The 21818-nt window shown below is 38.0% G+C and overlaps 1 protein-coding gene across 4 annotated transcripts in view; it reads right to left on the bottom strand.

The window, feature by feature from the left end:
- The window catches only part of LOC117412413 (NHS-like protein 2), a 95366-nt gene that overhangs the window by 38457 nt on the left and 35091 nt on the right, over window positions 1-21818 (bottom strand). Inside the window, exon 1 of one of the 4 annotated variants that reach the window (XM_058989119.1) lies at window positions 18665-18686. The exons of 2 other annotated variants lie outside the window; for them this stretch is intronic. In XM_058989119.1, coding sequence (XP_058845102.1) covers window positions 18665-18671 — 7 coding nt within the window. In that variant the 5' untranslated portion in view covers window positions 18672-18686. Of the gene's footprint in view, window positions 1-2998; window positions 3259-18664; window positions 18687-21818 lie in introns of those variants that run through there. One more of the 4 variants, XM_058989116.1, reaches the window with a different exon arrangement.

The raw sequence follows: 21818 nt of genomic DNA, 5'->3' as shown, positions 1-21818 counted from the left end.
ACACTCACCTGTGGTTCCATTTAAAAGTATGCTTCATTTGTAGTCGCGTCACTTTTCACTGGGTCATGGACCAATTTTATAATTAAAACATGCACTTCAAAATGGCACTTTTACACCAAATGTTTCCCATGCATGTGAAGTGTGGTTTGCGTGTAGGCCCTGTTATATTGATTAGGTGGGGTGAATTGGGTGAGGAGGTGGAGTAAAACCTCTTTTATCAACTTGAAAAAATACCTAATTCCTCATTTTGAGAGGATTCAAATGTTACCTAAATGAAGTACTTAAACGTTTGACAGCATGGGTCTAAAGAGTTGCATATTAAAACAGCCCTGACAATTCACAAGAAGAAAATGGACTAATTAAATGAACCTGTGGTGCTTCCGCAGTTTAACCTGTTATTGTTATTTAGTCCTGTTCACTGGCACATTCCTTATCAAGCCCCTTATAAAGGTTTCCCATTAGTAAAAACATAACAGAGATTAATACAGCATAGTGAAAGCATGGTAAAGCATAGATTAGCATTGTACAGCCCAGGGAGGTATGGTAAAGCATATTAAAAAACAAGGCAAACAATGGTAAACTATAGTAAATGTGTAGTACAACCATGGGAAAAGCATTGGAAAATTACTATGCAAATTTAGTGTGGTAATCTTTTACATGGGGAGTATACCGTATGCTTTTTATAAATCCATAGCAGCCACCATTTCAGTTACTAGTATCGCATAAACCATTTCAGATGACGACTGCACATTGTTTGGAAACGATTTTGGTTTTTGGCTGATAAACTCTACCGCGTTGAAAAATATATTAGAAACTGGGCACTCAGTTTACAAGGCAACATCCACAAAAGATGTGAAATGTGGTACTACTATTATGGCTTTCAGTAGACTTTTGCGATATCACTTTGAGTTTCTTTGATTACATGATGTTAAATTAAAGATCTAAATTATGTTCATACATTTTTTTTGTATTATTATTCCTAGAATCCTAAAATTCCAGCTGATCACCTGCACCACCACCTCATCATCTGCACTACCACCTCATCACCTGCACTACCATCATCTGCACTACCACCCGATCACCTGCACTTCCATCATCTGCACTACCACCCGATCACCTGCACTACCATCATCTGCACTACCACCCGATCACCTGAACTTCCATCATCTGCACTACCACCCGATCACCTGCACTTCCATCATCTGCACTACCACCCGATCACCTGCACTACCATCATCTGCACTACCACCCGATCACCTGCACTTCCATCATCTGCACTACCACCCGATCACCTGCACTACCACCTTATCATCTGCACTACCACCCCATCATCTTTAAAATCCCTTATACCATTGATGGTAGAGGTGATCATTTATTTGAATAAACTGGACACCTTGTAAATACACTCTCTGTTGTGGACACCGATTCATTCCTGCACCACTCACATGTGCTTACTGTGCAACCCTGTAGGATTGCAGCCTTATTGCCTTCAGTATGCTTCCAGATTTTTAAATGATAAATAGAGGTCATTCTTATTTATTTCTTATGATTATTAATGTAAAGAAATAGTGGTTTGTTTCTTTTCTGTATGTTTTATGTGTGTCTCTTATGGCCCCAAACCACTAAATAAAGTAACATAAATTGACTTACACAAACACCCAGCTACACAATTAAATTGAGCTGCACAGCACTGAGCTGACCTGTGCGGTACCTGTTCTCTGGATAAATGTCAATCAGGAGGATTTTATATCCCCCCCAAAGATCTAAGCCTTAAAACTGATAGATTTGAATAATTAATCAGATCTACTGTAAGTTTCATTCATTTCCACGGCTCCTGTCACATCCTTGGAACAAATCTTTGTAAAATGATGTTTAACACAGATAATGATGTTTCAGAGCACAGAAACATGGCAGAGTAAGAGTTGTACTTCATGCATTATTAAGACGCTGCTTTAGGAAAGCCATCCCCTTTGGGGGGTAATGTCTCTCTCAGCGCAAAGTTGCTGTTTTCTGTTTCAACAACAGTGGCGGTTGTGGGAAACAGAATCATGTAGCCATGTGATGTACAGCACAAATGAGTGGAATTGATGTGGTTTTGTGGTGTGGACGAATGTCAATTTGGGTCTCATTCGAGATTGTCAGATTCACTTGCGACCTGGATTTTAAATTCCAAAAGGTAAAAACATGGCATGGAATATTTACATTACCCTATATTATACAATCTCTATAATTCTCTTACAAACTCGCGTCATTTTTCTACCACAGGGTCTGCTTCTGAAATAACTATTACAATGTTTATTTCTGAGTTGAAGTTTGTGATATTGAAGTCATGCTGTACACTGTACCACGATGCAACACAAACTTTAAGCAATGAAGATCACAACTGATGATCAAACCTTCATTTCAAGCTATTTAGTCTCTCCTAGAAGAGAAATGTTCCAAAAACACATGTAAAAATCAGCCTGGCTTCTTTATAAACATGAGGCAAAAAAGTTAGCTCTAGAAAGAGAAAAGTGCAACATTTCTGGAGAAATCATATTGGTAGCAGTAGCAGTTACAAGACTACCAGCTTTATAAAGCACAGAAACTACAGTGCAGAAATTATGCAACCAAATATGACAAGATCACAGTAGCCATTAAGGACATTTACAGTAACTAATGAATCTGTTTTTTTGTGATGGAGTGGTCTTTGAAAACTGTGATCAATAATGTTGTTATGCCCGCTGCCCAATACCCAAAGGTTACCTTGGCATAAGAACATGACATTTGCGTTATGCAGTACCCTTTTCAATTAACAAGACAACGGTATAATAAGGTCACAATGCAATAGGCAACAGTCTGTGCATAAAAAAATAAGAACATGCTGTTCAAAAAAATAAGGCAAGACTGTGTATATACAGAACATGGCTAAAGGGCTAACTGCCAAGACAGGAGTCAGATGGTGATAGCTCCTCTACACCTGCTGTATTCCTCCAGATTTTAATAGTTGGAAAGGTACCTGTTGCCCCCTTGTTTCTGTGCCTCCCTTTCGACCTGCGTTGCGAGTTGCCCATCATTCCATGGCACTTGTCCCAAAACATCACCTCATCCCTCTGCTCCTGCTCCTGCTCTTCGGTGTGTGCCTGCCTGCCTGACTGCCTGCCTGCCTGCCTGGATTCCTGCCAGCAATGAGCTACTGGGCCTTGACTCTCACTGAAAGGGGGGGTTATCATCAATGTGTTGTTCTTAAGGGAACGGGGTCTGTCAGCCGCAGGAACTGAGCAAGAAAGGAGGAGCCAATATTGCAGCCTGTTAGCAAGGAAAAAGAGGTGAGGGACTAAGAGCTGCTAGTTATGCTGCAGTTGTTGGTATAGAGAGAGAGAGAGAGAGAGAGAGAGGAAGAGAGACACCCAGCACAGCAACAGCACGTAGACCAAGGACAGTCAGGAAGATGGTCAATAAAGCTCTTTTACGAAACTGACATTGTTCTCTTAGCAGACAGCATGTGCAGAGGGAAAACAGAAGAAAATCTTCCAAGGGCATTTGTGTCATTTGAAAAAGCTTGGAAATGGAAAACTATAAACACACACATGTGTGCTCTATATAAAAAAACACACAGAATAACCAACATACTACAGTGTACTATTGTTCTGACAAATATCTGGTACTCGTACAGTATTTAGTATCGGAGTAGAATATTTCACACAATAGCATTTTCTTACACACACGTCCTAGAATAGCATTGACTAGGATTTGCGTATACAAATCAGAGATTAATGAGGAATTAAGGAACAATCAAGCAAACCCCACTCACTGCTCTGTAAGCAAAGTGTGTGAGCATCTGCCTTCCCTGCGTATTTTAAAAGATACCATCTTCGAACTACTGCATATGAGGAAATGATGCAGAGTAGCTACAGCATGCTGTTGTCATCGGGGAATATACAGAGTTATCAGTTCAGCCATTACACATTCACATTCATTATACATTCACAGACACAGTCCTGAGCAAGGTAAACACTTCTGGAAGATAAAGAATGAATGTTTACAGTATGTACAGTTTTCAGTATGGTTAGAAAACATACAATAACTAGCTGAAAGATGAAAACTGACAGGTGATATACTTGGACAGACAAAGGCAGATGAGTAAAGCACCCGGGTCAGACCTTTTCTATAGTGGAGTTTTACATTTGGAAGTCTCCAGAGCACAAATAGGGACAGAGGAGAGCAGGAGTTCTGAAAGACAGATGACCAACGCCACTTAGACCCTTAACCCTTTCTATCTTAGAGCAGGCTAATGTTATTGTCTGTATTCTCTGAATTCCTGCTTGCGCTCGTTTTTACATCTTTTTACCTATAAATAAGAATGGTAAACTTTTTTTTTTTTTTTTTTTTACCAGGAGAGTGAAACTGTCCCCACCCCTTCAGTAACTTTTTACCTGTCAGTAACTAAACTGACATGTCTTGCAGCCAATAAGAACACTGTTGGGGTGAAATGACCTAGGAAGTAAAGCAGAAACAGACATCCTGCGATGCAGAATACATGCTTTCTATAATATTTTATTAATAACTGCACATTTTAGGCCTATTTATAGATGGTAAGATTTTGTAAATGTTTTTGTTTAGGGACGGGTTTTTCCGTTTATATATTAATAACTGAATACATGTAAATTTACTAAACGAGTACAGTATTATACTTTACATCAACAAGCCACTGGGTAAAAATAATGCTTACATAGTAACAAAATTGAAGTAATACGTAACCCCCCCCCAAATCTCAGTACTATTTATAATGCTTCAATAAGCAGCTCTTTTTTTAACAGGCAGTGTAATACAAGTACAGTAAAAGCCCAACTTAAGCACAATTTTCAAACAGCAATTAAAAGCAATATAATAACGTACAGATCATAATTAATCAATAAATGATGTCTTCTTTGGACAACTATAAAATATAAATAAACATTTAAATGAAGTAGCACATCATATTACATACAGTGCATACCTCTCGGTCCTGGCATAACCAAGCCTTATAAATAATGCAGTACAGAGTAGACATTCTTTTCATTATTTGAATAAACAATGACACGTGCCCATCCCTAGTCTTGTTAGCTACAACCACTTTACCTTCTGGGAGCTTCTGTTTTGGTACAGATCCAGAATTCTTGCATGATGCATGAAGATACTCTGACATTAACAGTGTACATTGAAACATACTGTCAATCAGAATAAGACCAATTACAGTGCTTTTATTTTCATACTGGGTTGAAATGAAAATACTTGTACGTTTTGTTTATTTCTGTAAGAATAAATGAGTCTTACAGTTTCTGTTATTTCTGAAGTCTGGATATTGCATTAGGAAAAAGATGGAGGATCTGTTGTCTGCTCTGCACTGCTGTATCCAGGACCCACCCTTCTCTTGCTGCTCTTTGGTAGTGCTCCAGACTTTCATACTCAAGAGACTTCTTTCCAAAATGAAAGTAGCACTTCCCATTGTTCATACAAATGACACGTTCTGATCCTTACGAAGGTAAGCAGTGGAATAAGTTCTGCTTGGTCAACCTAGTTTTACTACAGCTACCACCAGTATATCCCAAAGAATGCTGTCTGGCTACCATAGAATACAACTGCGTACCATATATGAAGAAAATGGGCCTTATCAATGTCCAGGTATCATAATTTGTACTTTTGCATTGGCAGGGCACCAGACAAACTTTTTGCCTTAAGCTGAGGGAACACAAAGCCACTTTCTGGCTTGGAACTTGCTTTCAGGAGACTAGGTTTCAGGCCACTGCATGGCACACCAGGGGAGACTTGGGGTTTGATACAGCAACCAGGTTTCAAGCCACTGGGCAGCAGTGTGGAGTAGTGGTTAGGGCTCTGGACTCTTGACTGGGGGGTCGTGGGTTCAATCCCTGGTTGGGGGAAACTGCTGTTGTACCCTTGAGCAAGGTACTTTACCTAGATTGCTCCAGTAAAAACCCAACTGTATAAATGGGTAATTGTATGTAAAAATAATGTGATATCTTGTAACAATTGTAAGTCGCCCTGGATAAGGGCGTCTGCTAAGAAATAAATAATAATAATAATAACTGTAACAGTGGCTTTGTGTTCCCTCAGCTTTAGGAGCCAATGGCTGCTAGGCCCAAAAAAATTGGTCGCCAATCCAATTGTGCCATATCTAGGAGCACGTTGGTTGCTACCATATTCACCTGCTTAAAATACAACAACTTACTAAGAGAATGCAGTGATACTAAAACTTGCATCCAACTATACTGCATTAAATGTATTGCTGATCTGTAAAGAGGGGGGCACATTTGGTGCTGATGCCAAGCATTTTCTAGCAATCTTTATACTTTTGAGTACTGACTTTAATGACAATGAAGACATCAAAAGAACCAATATCACAACCTTTATGCGTAATCAATAAGCTAGCACAGCATGCAGTACATCAGGCTCTAGCAGTGTTTCGCTGTTTACACTCACTAGCATTTATTTACCCATTCCACTGGTTTGGACTTTTTCTGAATACGAGTGTGAATTCTCTGCTTCTGGAATATACATTATGGGTATGTGATCTGCTCTGGGTGGTGCCATAAGGGATGTGTTTTCAGAGAAATAAAAGAGACAGAAATGAGCTGCATTTTTTCCGTTCTGTAGTTCCCTAAAAAGCATGTGTGGTGTCCATGCTTGTGAGATGTGCTGAGTAAAAAAGGGCACTCTTGATTCATATAACAAAACGAAGGTAAACACTGGCAATCATACAGAATTGTTATTTTTTATTAAATCACCCAATGACATTTACATAAGAATTTTGAATATTTGTGTTTTAAAACTGATCACTTACTGTATAAGGGAGTTCCACTTTAGAACTAACCCACCCAATTCAGCACTTCCTAATGTTTGAGATAATCAGTAAGATAATGTTGTTATTTCTAGAAATGATAGTTTAAATCAGCTCCTGTTTTCTGCTAAAATGTGACACACCTAGACAGTTTCCTGTCTGAACTATCCATGATCTGTTATTACAAACACACATCAAATGTCTCTATAGTTCATTAATGCTACACATGGAACTGAAGCCTGAGATCAGAACTACAGGAAGTAAATATTAAAATCTTATTCACTAAAAATGAATATGCACTGAACACTGAAAATATTAATGTCAGAGAAATGAGTATTACCTGCAGATAGCCATGACCTACAGCCACTGTATACACATGACATACAGACGGACAGATATTAATATACCCCAGATACTGATATTCTCAATATCAATATCTTTCAATTCTGTATTTCCAGTTTTTATAAATTTTACTGAAAAATTCCAAGGTTTTTACAATATTATATATATATATATATATATATATATATATATATATATATATATATATATATATATATATATATATATATATATATTAACAATTTTCTAAATGTGGCCCAAAAATACTGATTTATATATACCTATTTCACTGTAGTTATTTCACGAATGCGGATAGCAGAATAACAGAAAGGGGTGGAGTGTTTTTTTTTGTTTGTTTTTTTTTAAAGCTGTGCTAATGAGTGAAATAACCACAGGACTCTATGAACGCAGATGGAGTATTCTGTTTATAGAACAAGGAGCTCTCTGAGTCCAGGAGGACACTTGTACTTACTCTCAAGGGCGAGCTTAGATTGAGAAAATGTAATGGATCTCCTCCTATTGGCGGAGGAGGGGTAACTATCATTAACTCAACTACAAGTTCTTGCTCTTTAGCTGCATAGTAAAATGTTCACGTCCAGTCTTGCGGTTCACGTCCAGTCTTGCCTACCCATCCAATTCAATGGTCTGAGATGCCAATTCATTACAACTGGAAGGCTCAAACTTAACCCCCCGGATTTTAACACTACCAAAACAAACAGCACCATCTTGTGTTTGTTCATTGTAATGCAGCTGTTAATACAAGAACCAAACACATAGGGGAGTCAGCAAATAGTTTAGGTTAACCCAATGTGTTATTCTTCAGTCTGAAAGGCTCGTCCACCCCAGGAAAGGGGTAACGGGTACACAAGAAAACACACTGTAAGGAACTGCAGTGGGGTTCAGTCTGCACTGTAGAATAAAAAATAAAAAGGATCCCCCTAAGAAATTACAAGCACATATACATGATTTGAGATAAGAGTCTTAGCTGCTTTATTCATTGCATCTTTCCTTCCACTCTATCATTTAATGTAATAATAATAATAATAATAATAATAATAATAATAATAATAATAATGGTTACCTGTTAATGTATCTGACAAAGCCTTTCTGCTGAACAGCAAATTCTTTAGTAGAAAGATAGGAAAGAAACATGTACATATATAACATATATACACCCACACATACATACATACATACATACATACATACATACATACATACATACATACATACCCCAGTACACCATATAATCTTAGAATGAAGCCATGTCTGACTTTAACAATAATACAATAGACTGAATGTTACAATAATACAACTATTATGACCATTTCAAATTTATTGCATATTCAATTAATCAAAAAACACATCCCTTCTCAAACATTAAGCACGGGACTACATTCAGATCAGTATATCTACATAGCTTAATCGCACTTTACAACCAAGTGGCTTAACGTACCTTTGGCAGTCTGAAGTCCACAGGACCAAGTAGGGTGGACTGGACAGGACAAATCACAGGAGTGGACTAGTGGTCAAGCTGGGCAGCACTCACAAATCAACTGGAATTAATGCCTAGTGAAGGAGGGAAGGCTTGCTACTAACTTGATCTCAGGAGGCGGGATACGATCAGTAGCTCCTGCCTGTTATTATCCCAAATTCAATCCAGATTTTCTGACAGCTAGACACAAGGGCTCCCAGTGGGATAGATTCGAAAGAGAGAAAAGTCTGTTCTGTTCTGTCAGGGTAATACTGCTGTTAAGTGTGATGGAATTTCCTGAAAGCAACTAAAAAGATATTAGAAAATGGATCAGAGATTTCCTTTAACCTAATAGGTCAATATGAGGTCCTCAATCTCTGGTAAAGGACTTCAAATGTTGTCTTTCAAACTATGTTTAATCTCTGTGCCTAATCAATCCATAGGAAAAAAGTGCATATACAGTATTCATTTATCTCATTTACCTTTTCTGCTTGATGAAAAAAAATTCTGTTCCAGTACAAGCCCTCTGAATGTTTTCTTTCAGTGTAGACTGTGTGCTTCCTTGCTGCCCTATACGTTCAATCTATCTAATTCAATTTAGTATAGAAAATAACATTTAAAAAAGAAAATAAAAAGTGAATAGTGTTTGCTGTCAGCAGCAATACAGCAACGACAACAGCAATATAAACTTGTCTGTAGGAGACAAGTTGTAGAAATCAAATAACTGTATGCAGACTGATTACTTTCGGAAACTGTATTTCAGCATATCGTCATAACAACACAGGCACCATGCTCTCTTCTCTAACAAAGCCTGGAGGCTTTGAATGAACTTTATGAACACTCTGTGAACAAGTTACTGAACAAACAGCATAGTCAGCATGAACACTTGTAGGCTACTAAATATTTTAAATAACTAAAACTTTTTTTTTGCCAGTGCATTTTCCGACCTAAAGTAAACTTAAATACTGAAACTTAAACAAAAGTACCAAATATAAAGTTACCAGGTCTTTTATTCGTTTACATGTTTACAATGTTTTGTGATCTGTTTTGTTTACAAGGTAGATAAAAACAAAACAGATCACAAAACATTACAAGGTGCCTGAATTTTTTAGTATTCAGTTATTATTCAGGCTGTTGGAAATAGTCACAAGGTGATGTCATCCACCGCTGGTAATTTAAAACTTGAGGAGGAAATATTGTAAGGCGACAGAATGAATGTGTTAAATACTTAATTATTATTGGGCTTTATTGACAGGAGACACGTTATTACCTCATAACACACCACAGCAGTGCTATTATCCATTCATTATACAACAGGCAGAGACTGCTCTATTGTTTTCAGTGGCCAACCATTCTGTTATAACTCAATAACGGAACAGCAAAAAATGCACTACCATACTGTTCTAAAACTACTGCTTATTGACTCCTTCAGCAATACCACCCATATATTTGTTTTTAAAATATATCTGCAGAGTGTACATAAAATGTAAGTGTGACATACATACTGGGATTTCTATAACATGCCTGAAGGATAACAAGCACCCAGATAACATTTTGAATGAAGGGGGGAGAAGGTTGCAGGCGTATGGGCATTCTGGAGAGTCTTCTGGGATTTCTGATCCCAAACAGCCAGGATCTGAGTGAAGCTACCACACTGCTGATTTAGTTTCTCTATGAAAAAAAAGTACATTGAACCCTTACAAAAGTACAACTGTTTAAGACCTGCTGTGTGGCAGATTGCCTAATTCTGCTTTTTCAGTAGATTTGTCTGAGCGTTGACAGGAGCACAGCTTTAATAAATGTACTTTGTTATCAGTTATTATTATTATTTGTTTATTTAACAGATACCTTTATCCAAGGCGACTTACAGAGACTAGGGTGTGTGAACTATGCATCAGCTGCAGAGTCACTTACAACTACGTCTCACCCAAAAGACGGAGCACAAGGAGGTTAAGTGACTTGCTCAGGGTCACACAGTGAGTCAGTGGCTGAGGTGGGATTTGAACCGGGGACCTCCTGGTTACAAGCCATTTTCTTTAACCACTGGACCTCACAGCCTCTAGTGTTCTAGAAAGCCACTAAATCATCTTTATGAAAATCACAAACCAACGTACGTATTTATACAGAGTGCACAAGCTAATACATTGAGATCCAGGTTCAGTGGTAACAGCAGTGTCTACATGAATGCAGTTTATCGATTTCCTGTTTCAAATGGTGATGCTCCATTTAAAATTCATGATGAAATACATGTTGGAAAATAAATCACATCCAAGCAGAAAGGCAGAGCTGTAAATAATGAATGAAAGCACCAGTGAGCCAGGGATCCCATGTGCCTCTGCACAGGCTGAAGTACAGACTCAATGTCACAGTAATTAGCCCCATGGGCACCTATACATGAGCTTAACTGCTGGCCAAACAGCGTGGAGTGGCTACACAAAGACTCCATACCGATAACAAGAGAGCCAGTGCTTCTGTTTTCGGGATTATTTTATGAAAGATTAAATTCAACAAGCAATATGGATTAAGGCATTGTTGAACTGATATACAACATATACAATCGCTTTCTTGAATCACATACAGTATAATGGTTGCACAATGGGAAGGGACTATATTTTCTCAAATCTCTCTCAAACAAAAAGGGAAAGGGAGGTACAGTACTGCGATACACCCCCCCTGCTCAGGGCTGTCAGTGGCTGAGCAGGGTTTGACCTGGGAACCTCCTGGTAACAAGCCTCCTTCTCTAACCACTGGACCACCAAGCCTCCTGACTCTAGTTAAGACTCTATTTCAGTGAGCCGTCGCTAGGGTACCAGCAGAGGTGGCCAAAGCACAGTATAGTTTTATATAGGACAGACTTTCCAAAGTGTCAAAAATAGCAAATTACCACTTTGTTTTCTTTAGCAGTGTACAGGGAAGTTTTATGTCAGCTCGGCTCCTACAAGCCTACTAATCCTGCCGGTGAATTATTTCCCTTCGTCACCAGTTCCTATTTATACTAAAATCAATGATCTATTTAACATTCAATCAAGCCTATCATCAAACTCTTTTCATGTAGCTTTTCAGAGAGCGCTCTCAGCTTACCAATATACACCTGTGAGCTCCAATTCCTTCCCTGCCACAGGAAGTTTAATAGAAGCACTGTAAAACACAGTCCATGTATTATTAGTGCAACATTACAACAATAATATCAATGTTCTATCGTATACCTCAACAGGTAATTCTAATAGAAGCAGATTTTTTACAGCAGTTATTGCAGGGGTTGGACCACCACTTAGAAATGCTCTTTTCAAAAAATGAGCTGCCCCTCAAATGCGTTTGGCATCCTTGACAGTATTTTGTAATATATAAAAGATGCATTTACAAACCTACATGCGAAATACATGCATTTCCAGTGGATGTTTCATGAGTAGCAGTCCCAAGAAACATGTCTCTATGGACCATTCTAAAGCAGACTGCGCTCACAGATTACCCAGCTGTCCATGTCAAATCAGAGTTGTTCGCCCAAGCTGGCACTTACTTTCTACTGAAAATGTTGTGACAGATGTTGCAAAATGTTTGTCAATGCTTTGTGTTTATTTAATTGAAGTAAATGGCTATAGAATGGATCACATTTTCCAAAAAGGATGGGTTTATTATGGAAACAAGACATTATCTGGAGCACTAAATATGACTAGTAATGGAGAAAAGGCTGCATAGCACAGGAGAAAACTTTTTTCCAGCTGTGTGTGCTTGACTGCCAAAGTGTCTGTGAGTCAGTGAGGGTCTGATAAGATTAAAAGGGTATCAAATTGAGGAATGTGCTTTTCTAGCCTGTGCTGGTTTGCCTAGCCAGCTGTCGTCTCCTGAGAGTGATAAAGATATGAGCTCAGCCACATTGCACAGAAATGGTATCCTCATCTGGTTAGGATACTTCATATTTGCTTGAAATTAAACTAAATTCAGAGATCGGCTGTGTCTGCTTAGCAGATACCATTTGGAGCAGTGCAATTCATCCGGTCATGCTGTCGTTGGATTTAACTGAATGCAAGACAAATTCTGGTATGAAATTATCACTCAGGACCACAGAATATGAAAAAGTTATTTGATACTTGACCCTCTCATGCTTGTTGTATATCATGTTACACCCACTCCCTATATTCTATGTTTTTGTAGGACATTTACCTGTATATAGAAAACTAAACTAAGCCATTTATACCAAATTAACAAAAGAGATGGAATCTGAGGACTAACTCATGCAATGAAAAAACAACATTCCTAAATTGTGCAATTATCGCTGTACTGTTAAAACAGTGGGCAACGCAAATGCAATGTTTAAGCCAGTCGAGCTTCATTGCAGACACTCAGATCACGAGGCCTGAATGTGAAGTTCAAATCAAACCCTCCCACTACCCAATTTGTGAAAATATACCCTCTAACCAGACAGACCTGTTATCTCATCCCTTTAGGCACAGACTGGTCTCTAAAATATGATTTAGAGGTATCCCATTTGAGGCTGTTCAGGGGTCTGTTTTGTAATTGCCTGCGACTGTGATTACAGACCACAAACGTGTGCTTGTAATAATGACTGGATCATAAATGAGTGGATCCACCTGCTGCAAACGTGGCGTTTTAACATTACAACAGTAAAGTAAAATCTCAGGACTAGACCCTTGTTGAGTACACACGTGATCCGATTCATGTACCTCGTATGATTCACCAAATGACTGGGCAACCACCCTTCTCTACCTGCCTGTTACCTGTCACCAGAACCAGGGTTATACAACAAGTACAATACAAGACTGTGCTGCTGGAAACGTGGAGCATACACCTGCATAAACCTACCCATAAAAACAATTCTCTAGGATGAAAAGAAAATGGAGAGGCAGTGGGTGCCACAGTGCTTACAGGACATATGGGTCTATTTTCATGATCTACAGTATTGACACCCTAACATGTATAAACCTGATTTTCTACAGTCCTCATTTCACTGTTTTTTAATGCAATAGGGTTCACAAATCACTGGATGGGAAAGTGCCAGCAGGAGTAATATTAGTTAAAGGATGGCAGTATTTAGATCCACTGCCGTTTAGATCATTAAAATAGATAATTCCAGCAAATCTCACATAATATACAGAATATACAGTCCGCATCCACCCCTACAATGTTCTTACAAACTTTCCCTGTATCAGAATATATCATTATTTCCTTAGTAAATCATTATCCCACTTGGGGATGCTGTGTAAATGTATGAAGAATGCAAGGGGTTGTCCAACAGAGGAATACAGATGTACATTTGTAAATGCTACAGCTCTCTATTTCCCCTTAGTGGTGATTGTAGGCACTACCACAATCATCCAGGGAGCCCAAAGCTACCACTGAATTAATAGTGAAATGGAAAAGCACTCATGTAATCAATTGTCAAATCACAAGGACCTTTTTTGATGTTTAGGCGTTACATTACATTAAAAACAAAAAGCACGCGCAACAGAAATGAATTTGCACTGAAACCCTTAGGCCTCTTTCATAAGAGGTGGGTCTCGTTATGTCACCTGGCTTCTGAACGAAACCAAAACCTAGCACGATGGAGCGAGACGGGCGCTGACTAGCCAGAGACGTTGTTAAATGAAAGAGAGTTTCTTTAAAACATGTTTATTAACAGCAAGGCAAAGAAGAGTACATCTAGCTGTTTATAGGCAGAACTGAAATGTCAGAGTTCATGCAACATGAACATGTTACTACAGACTTGTGTTGGATCAGAGTACATTTGTACATTTCTATACCAATACACCTATAAACAAAACATAAACTCACTGTAGATGAATTGCAGCCGAGAAGACAGTTTTCTGTTTTTTTTTACATAAAGATTATTTGTTAAATTACTAGAAATTACTAGAAATCGGTTACCTTTAAGTATGGTATGATAAGCATAGGGTGCCAATACTTTGGTCTACGACTTTGTGGGCAGCTGGCTCTCTGAGCATATATATATATATATATATATATATATATATATATATATATATATATATATATATATATATATATATATATATAGGGGTTTCATAACTGAACCTCTGCCTTCCCATGATTGTTGCTGAATAGATGCACATAACTCACACAGCAGGCAATTCAAATTCAATTCAATACATCACATGACCACATTAGTCCTGGGCCAGTCAGTGTAAAATATTTTCTGTAAACCATTATTCTTTGTAACAGATAATATCTCCCTTTAGATTCAAAACATTACAAAATGTAATAAATGGAGACTAGGCCATGTGCTCCACATTTGTACAATTGAATTAGCTGCAGAAAGCTGAGGTAATGGAAACTTTAATGTAAGGTGAGAGGAAAGTCTGGCCACCTGATGTAGGATTGCACTGAGAACTCACTGCTCCAGTAGTGTGGTGCTTTATCTATTGCATCTATTTGCTTTAGGGAGAAAGTATACACCTATTACCATAATCCACACACATCTGCAGGGCAAAAAGGAAAGAATATTAAGGTAAAGGTGGAGCGAGAACCAAAATGTATTTTTCAAACTTTGTTTTTTTTTTTTTTTTAAGGGTGATAAATAACCATAATATTATTCTAGAAGTGTGCGATGCGTGACCATTCCTCAATGATTCCTCTGCGGTTAGGGGGGAATGTAATACTGCACAAGGGACACAATGTTAAACAAGGCAGCTGATCAAATTATAACCAGCAGGGAAGCATCTAGCTATTGTGATACAGCATGGCTTGACTAGAACTCAAAATTATTAGTATCTTACCACTTTATTTAGCTTTTCTTTGTAGTTCATTTTTCTTTCTTGCAGTGCACAATTCGTGTACATAGTAAATTCTAACAAACCCAAAGCTAAAGAATAGAAACATGATAATGCCACCATATTTTTCTGTACTAACTCCTTGTAAATTACACCAACGCTTGGCAAGCCAAACATCTGTTAAAATGTCTGGCAACAAGCCGATTGTTCAGGTGGTTTTTAATATCCCTTGCTGTTCTGAAAGAGGTTCTTTTCTACAAAACTCAACTTTTTTTCAGTTTGTTTCTCAAAATCGAAAATACAGCTTCTAGACCCTTGCTCTGGGTTGCCAGGCAACCGCAGGAAACCCTGCAGCACTGAGGCGATACAAATACATTCTCTTTGTGATTAACTCCTTTTTCATTAACAGGTTGTTGCCACAGCATGCTAGATAAGCAGCGCCCTGGAGAATAGCCGATTTAGAAGTTTAGAGATGTAATAAAATACAAACATGTGGCATCAATAGGAAGCTTAGGAGCAATGGATGTGGTACAGTAATTGGGTCTCCATTCACAACATGTGACAGGAAGCAACGCATCCAAACCTTTCAACATTTTCATTGCTTATTTTCCTGCCAAGACGATTAACAGTTCAGTTTAATGAACGCCCTGTATAAATATCTTCAGTTATACAGAATAGATAGGCTTCAGTGAGTTACAGGAAAATAATTCCATCTAGGGTTTCTGTGACATCATAAATTACAAGACCGAAGGTCAAGTAATTTATAAACCGTGCTAATATTACAGAACACGAGGTTCAGAGTGCAGTTTTTTTTTTTTTTTTTAATCTCATTTTGTTGATCATTAATGAACATTTCTGTACTGTGGGTGTTGTCGATTGATTGAAAACGAGACTTTTTGTGTTTGAATTGAAACACAAAATGTAATAAGACAGTAATAAGTCTGTATATTATGAAAATATGTTTAACTTTGTGTAAATAACCATTAACCTGCTTCAGTATTTGCTTAATATGTTCACACTTGCTTGTATGCCAGTGCAAAGTATTGCAATCAAACCTAAGGGTTATTACTACTTTTAGGAAAATCGAGCGCAAAACAAAATCCAACAAAATCACCCAAGCACAGCTATCTCAGTAAACGGGACCTGCTACTGTATAATCCCTAAACCTGCTAAGACCTGAGGAGCTGCCTCCCAGCTTCTCTTATATATGTGGTCAAGGAAGACAGCTGTATCACTCATAGCTTTAACTTGATACAGTGCGTGCAGAAACACACTGCTTAGCAGAAAATGTCAGTGGATAAAGCTGTTTATGTCAGAATTTGGTAACATAAATATCAGGCAGTCCACTAAAAGAAATGTTATTGAAAAAGGAAAAAAAAATGTTCACTATGCTTCGTGAGGAAATGCTGTCACTAGCTGTGCTACACTTACTTTGAGAGGGTGGTTTGTGTTCCACCCAGCACAAGGTTCAAACACACATTCGTTCAGCTTCCCAACTGACTGTAATAAAACCCTGTCCCTCTGACAGGAACTTTCATTTGTTTCAGAATTCTTCCATTCTGCAGCATGCAAGTTCTGAGGAGCGTTACCTCTGACTCAGTCCTGGGACAACACCAAATCGCTTAAATACTGTCAATAATATCTGAAGGCTGTGTGGAATAATTAATAAATAAATAAATAAATAAATAAATAAATGCCAGGAGATTGTTTTAAAAGTAACCCCCTATTTAAAACAGCACAAAAACTAGGCCCAGAGGCAACAAGTGGTAGGGCAGGGGGATAGGAGGCACCTTTTCACATGGAGAGTGGTGTATGAATGGTAAGTTTTATTACAACTGGACAAACAGTTCTTCAGATATAATGCAAACTGTGTGACTTACAGATGAAGGTATAGGTGCCTCTACAATATCCCGCAGTGTAATTAAACTGAAGGGATTTTTAGGGGCTTATGAATGGAGTGCCAAACTGAAGTGTACCTTGAGCTTTGGAATATCAGCCACCAATACAATTGCACAAAACTCCTTCTCAACCTCTGACGGCTCTCAAAGTTGCGTTTGCACCTCCCTTTGGACACGTTTTCAGACTCCTAGGTTTCGATGTGAGCCCTGCCAGGGAATCACACTCAAGTCCCCTATCTTAGGCACTGAGTTTTTCACCTGATCCTTAAAAACTGCTTAAAATGACTGGACTGTAACAAAGCCAGGGAGAACTCATAAACGTAAGCTAAGCATATGTGTAGACCACAGCATCCTTTAATTAGACTGAATCATTTTATGATCATGAAATGGCACGAGTAACTGGAAGATTCATTAAACTGCAGGGTTTGCTGAATCTTACAGCAATGGAATGTCTTGCTTTAAACATAAACATACAACAAGGCCAAACTTAGACAGCAAGTAAATACATACCATATGATTTGGTAAACACAGTTTACTCACAGGAAATTATTCTAATGGTAGACAGCTTTTCTTTTTTTGGCAAACATACTTACTAGATACTCAACCAGTACAATACATACACATTTATTTATAACATTTCTAAGACTCTTATATTATTCTCACTAAGGAAACTGCTCTATTTTTTTACTGTTTATTGTATAGATAGATAGATAGACAGATAGATAGACAGATAGGTAGAATCTAATTGAAAAGTCCCAGCTTTAAGTGATCACTTTAAGAAATTAAGTAAAAGTACTGGAATAAATAAGAACAAATGAAATGGGTGTTAAGTTTGTGTGCCGTGAATTTGAATGAAAATAAATGCAGTTTGAAAACAGATTGATGAAATAATGAATTACGATTTCATAATGCTTTATTAAATCAGAATTCACAGAGATTTGTATTCTAATATTTACTTGCAGTTATCCTGCATGCATGTTCATATTATTTGTTTACTGATTTAAGACTATTAATATTTCCTATAGAAAGGACAAAGTATCGGCAATTGATACATGTATTCTATTCCATGTAAATCGATATTTAAACTGAAGCTGAGCTATTACCTAAATATTATTACTTGACTGAAAGTAGTTATTAATCTTCTTTTCTATTGTGCCATATCTATTTTCTAACCTTCTTAGTAAAATTCACAAAAAACGGTGGTGCTCAATTCTTCATCTTAAAATCGTAAGAAAGAAACGTATAATTAGAGTACTAATTAAATTCAAACTATTACACATATTAATGAGCTGTATCCTTAAATGAGGTATTTAACACCCGTTCTTCCTTCAGTCACATTCACAGCCACCACTGTATCATCAGGTAATACAAGACGAAGTGAGCTCACCTGTCATGCTGGCATTCACAGCGGTGGGTAATCTGTAGCCTGTCTCTCCCTCCGTCCCTGGCAGGCTCAGAGGTCCTCTTGTTTATGAATGCTAGCTCCCTTATTAAGCTCAGTCGCACTGGAAACTTTCCAGACACTTCAAGTCCTTCTCTCAGCCTCTGTAAATAGGTCCCACTGTATTTTTATTTTCAGAGTCACAGGCCTGCCATAGGTTTGTGCATGAGAGCCTGTGAGCACACAGCGAAGGCAAGACAACTGGCAACAATTCCAGTCGCCAGTGACGGACCACCCAGTTGAAATTCTGCAGTTCTTGATCAATCATTCTCAATATTCCAAAGCCATCAAAACATTATCATTGTTCAACATGACGGTTAAATTCCTGCATGACGGAAACATATACACTGCCGAGGAAATGAGACGAACAAGAGCAGAATGACCAGGATGGGCAACATGAAATTTACACAGCAGGGATCAAACAAAAAGTACAGTTCTGCTATCATCTAATAAACCACGCAGTCTACAGAGTGAACCTGAACTAACATTATCCCCTTCATTAGCCACAGAATGCTAGGACTGCCTACAAATCGATTTATTGATGATATGCTATGTATATAACATGACATTCCTCTTTTTTAGACTGTCCACACCACACCAATACCCCTTCACACCTTGCAAAGTAATCACAGTGTTAAACACTCAAACAGGGCATGCTGGTTTTAAAGCTGTGGAGACCAACTGTTCGAGGATGTTACAAATGATATACTGTATTACAGAAATGGATTGTGAATTTCAGGATAAAGGTACAGGGTATAGTTGAATTGCAAGATGCTTCACACCTAATGTTTCCTGAAGAGATTACGCAATGATAGTTTTAGTATTCAGTTTGATTTTCTGATTCCACAATTCCTACAACACAAAATAAATTGACAAAGAAGTGTATGTCTAATTTTGTAATTACATGTATTTTTAGTGATACTACTAGTAAAGCTTGTAACAGTTATAGAAAAGTTTTAAAAGGCATTTTTGTTCATTACAGGACATGTGCCACAACATCAACCAAAGAAATTATTTTCCAAACAAATGTCATGTGACCCTATTGAGTGTACAGTATTTAATACAACCACAATTCTCCTAAACACCTGATTATCAGAACTGAATGTAACTGGGCAGAGGCTGGGAACAAACCAGAGACCTTACACACCACAAGTATCATAACCACGATGCAAAAGAGTCTGCATTGGTGATTATAGAGTTATTAACCTCATCTCATGTCATCGACAGGGAACAGAATCTGTAGTGATAGTGTATCTCACAACACTGCCTGTTTCATGAACAGTGCGGCACTAGTGTGGAGAATTGATACTGCTATACTTTACAAGGCACGCCACAGCCAATTACATTGTCTAGCTGTACTGCAATAACTCACACACAACAGAACACCCTAAATGACAAAAAAGAACAATGTCTCAAAGCAGGTAGTTTCCCTTGGGAAAAAAACACTGATCAATTCAAGAGTTTGTGCCTGGATCTGTCTCACCAGCAGGTTTTGCTAAAGCACACTGAGCACAGCTATCCCCATTTCCTCTTTTCGATCCCTATGGGTGACTCACTCCAAGCCAATTTGGTGCTCTTTAGTTTTCAGTAAGATGTATCTGGTTCACCGGTCATAAATCAGTCAAATAAAACAGCTAACCCTGTACAATACAAAAGGTCTAACCCAATAAAAAGTAGTCTTAATGAAACTCACCTTGCATTTTATTGTCCAGAATTGTAGATGACAGCAAGCTGCCTATGTTGTGATGTTCCTGAGATTGTAGATACAGTCAGCAGCACTGCATCCACAGTACGTAGTAAAGAAAATAGCCAGGGCATTAATGGGCTGCTTCATCCCATACAATAAACGGCCATAGTAAAGAGACAACTGTCTGCACAAGATATATAAACAGTGGAGAAAAGAAGCTTTGTCATGATGAAGGGAAAGTAGTTCACTCTGATTATTGAGGAGGGTGCGCAGCTTCATGCTACAACTGCAATTTATACCCAGTCAAAGGGCCTGCTATTTATTTGAACCAGGCACGGTGCCCGGGTAGCACTGTGCCTTGCTCTTATGGCACATAAAGATACCACTATCTTCTTTAAATCCATAGACTGTTTTTTTTTTTCTGAGCCTTTCTTTGACTCTAATTCACTTCTCAGTTTCACCACTGTAAAAGAAGTCTGAACGTGGCCTTAGATGCGGTTTAAAATGTGGTTAATATGTTGTGTGTCTCTTAATGTACAGTGCATCTTATGAAGTTTGGGTGAGAGAACTGGCAGTTCAAACTCTGCAAAATTACATCTTGTAATAATAGCACACATTTACAAACAAGAAGAGGCCATCCGGCCCATCCAAGCTCGGTTCCTATTAGCCGATTGATCTAAAACTATTTGTCAAGTTGGGTTATAAAGAATCCAAACGATTCTGGCTAGTTATAAACAACATGACTAGTTATACCATTCCATATCTTTACCACTATGTAAAGAAGTGTCTGCTTCCCTCTGTCCTAAGTCCATCTCCACTTAATTTCCAAGTGTGTCCTCTAGTCCTGGTTTCTGTGCTGTGCTTAAAAGTACTGGTTCGGGTTAACTCCATTTAAGTTTTAAAGACTTCAATCGTGTCCCCCATAATTGTTCTTTGTTCTAGGCTAAAGAGATTCAGTTCTTTCAACCTAATAGTCTGGTTGCTCTTCTTTGGACTATCTCCAGGCACACAATGTCCCTCTGGTCTCACCAGTGCATTATACAACCTCATCATAACCTCTTATATATCGTATTATAAAATCACAAAAACAATAATAATAACAATATAATAATAATAATAATAATAATAATAATAATAATAATAATAATAATAACACTGTGTAACAATATTTTTTTTCTTTTGTTCCTGGGTAGTAAGTGTTATTTCCTAATTGCTTATGCCTCAAAAGTATAGAAAATGGCTATTATTCCCCACAAACTTTGCTTTTGTGACCAGGACAGTGATATTTTGAAATTTACCTATTTTCCAGAACATTCCAGATAGATTCAGTGCTGAGTAAACTTGGAGTAACTTCTAGAACTTTCCAGTAATATAAATAGTAGTATAAATACAGGGGCCTTAAGCCCACCAGTT

The sequence above is a fragment of the Acipenser ruthenus genome, chromosome 16, assembly GCF_902713425.1.
Source record: "Acipenser ruthenus chromosome 16, fAciRut3.2 maternal haplotype, whole genome shotgun sequence".
Taxonomy (NCBI): domain Eukaryota; kingdom Metazoa; phylum Chordata; class Actinopteri; order Acipenseriformes; family Acipenseridae; genus Acipenser; species Acipenser ruthenus.
This window is presented reverse-complemented; position numbering and strand designations above follow the sequence as displayed.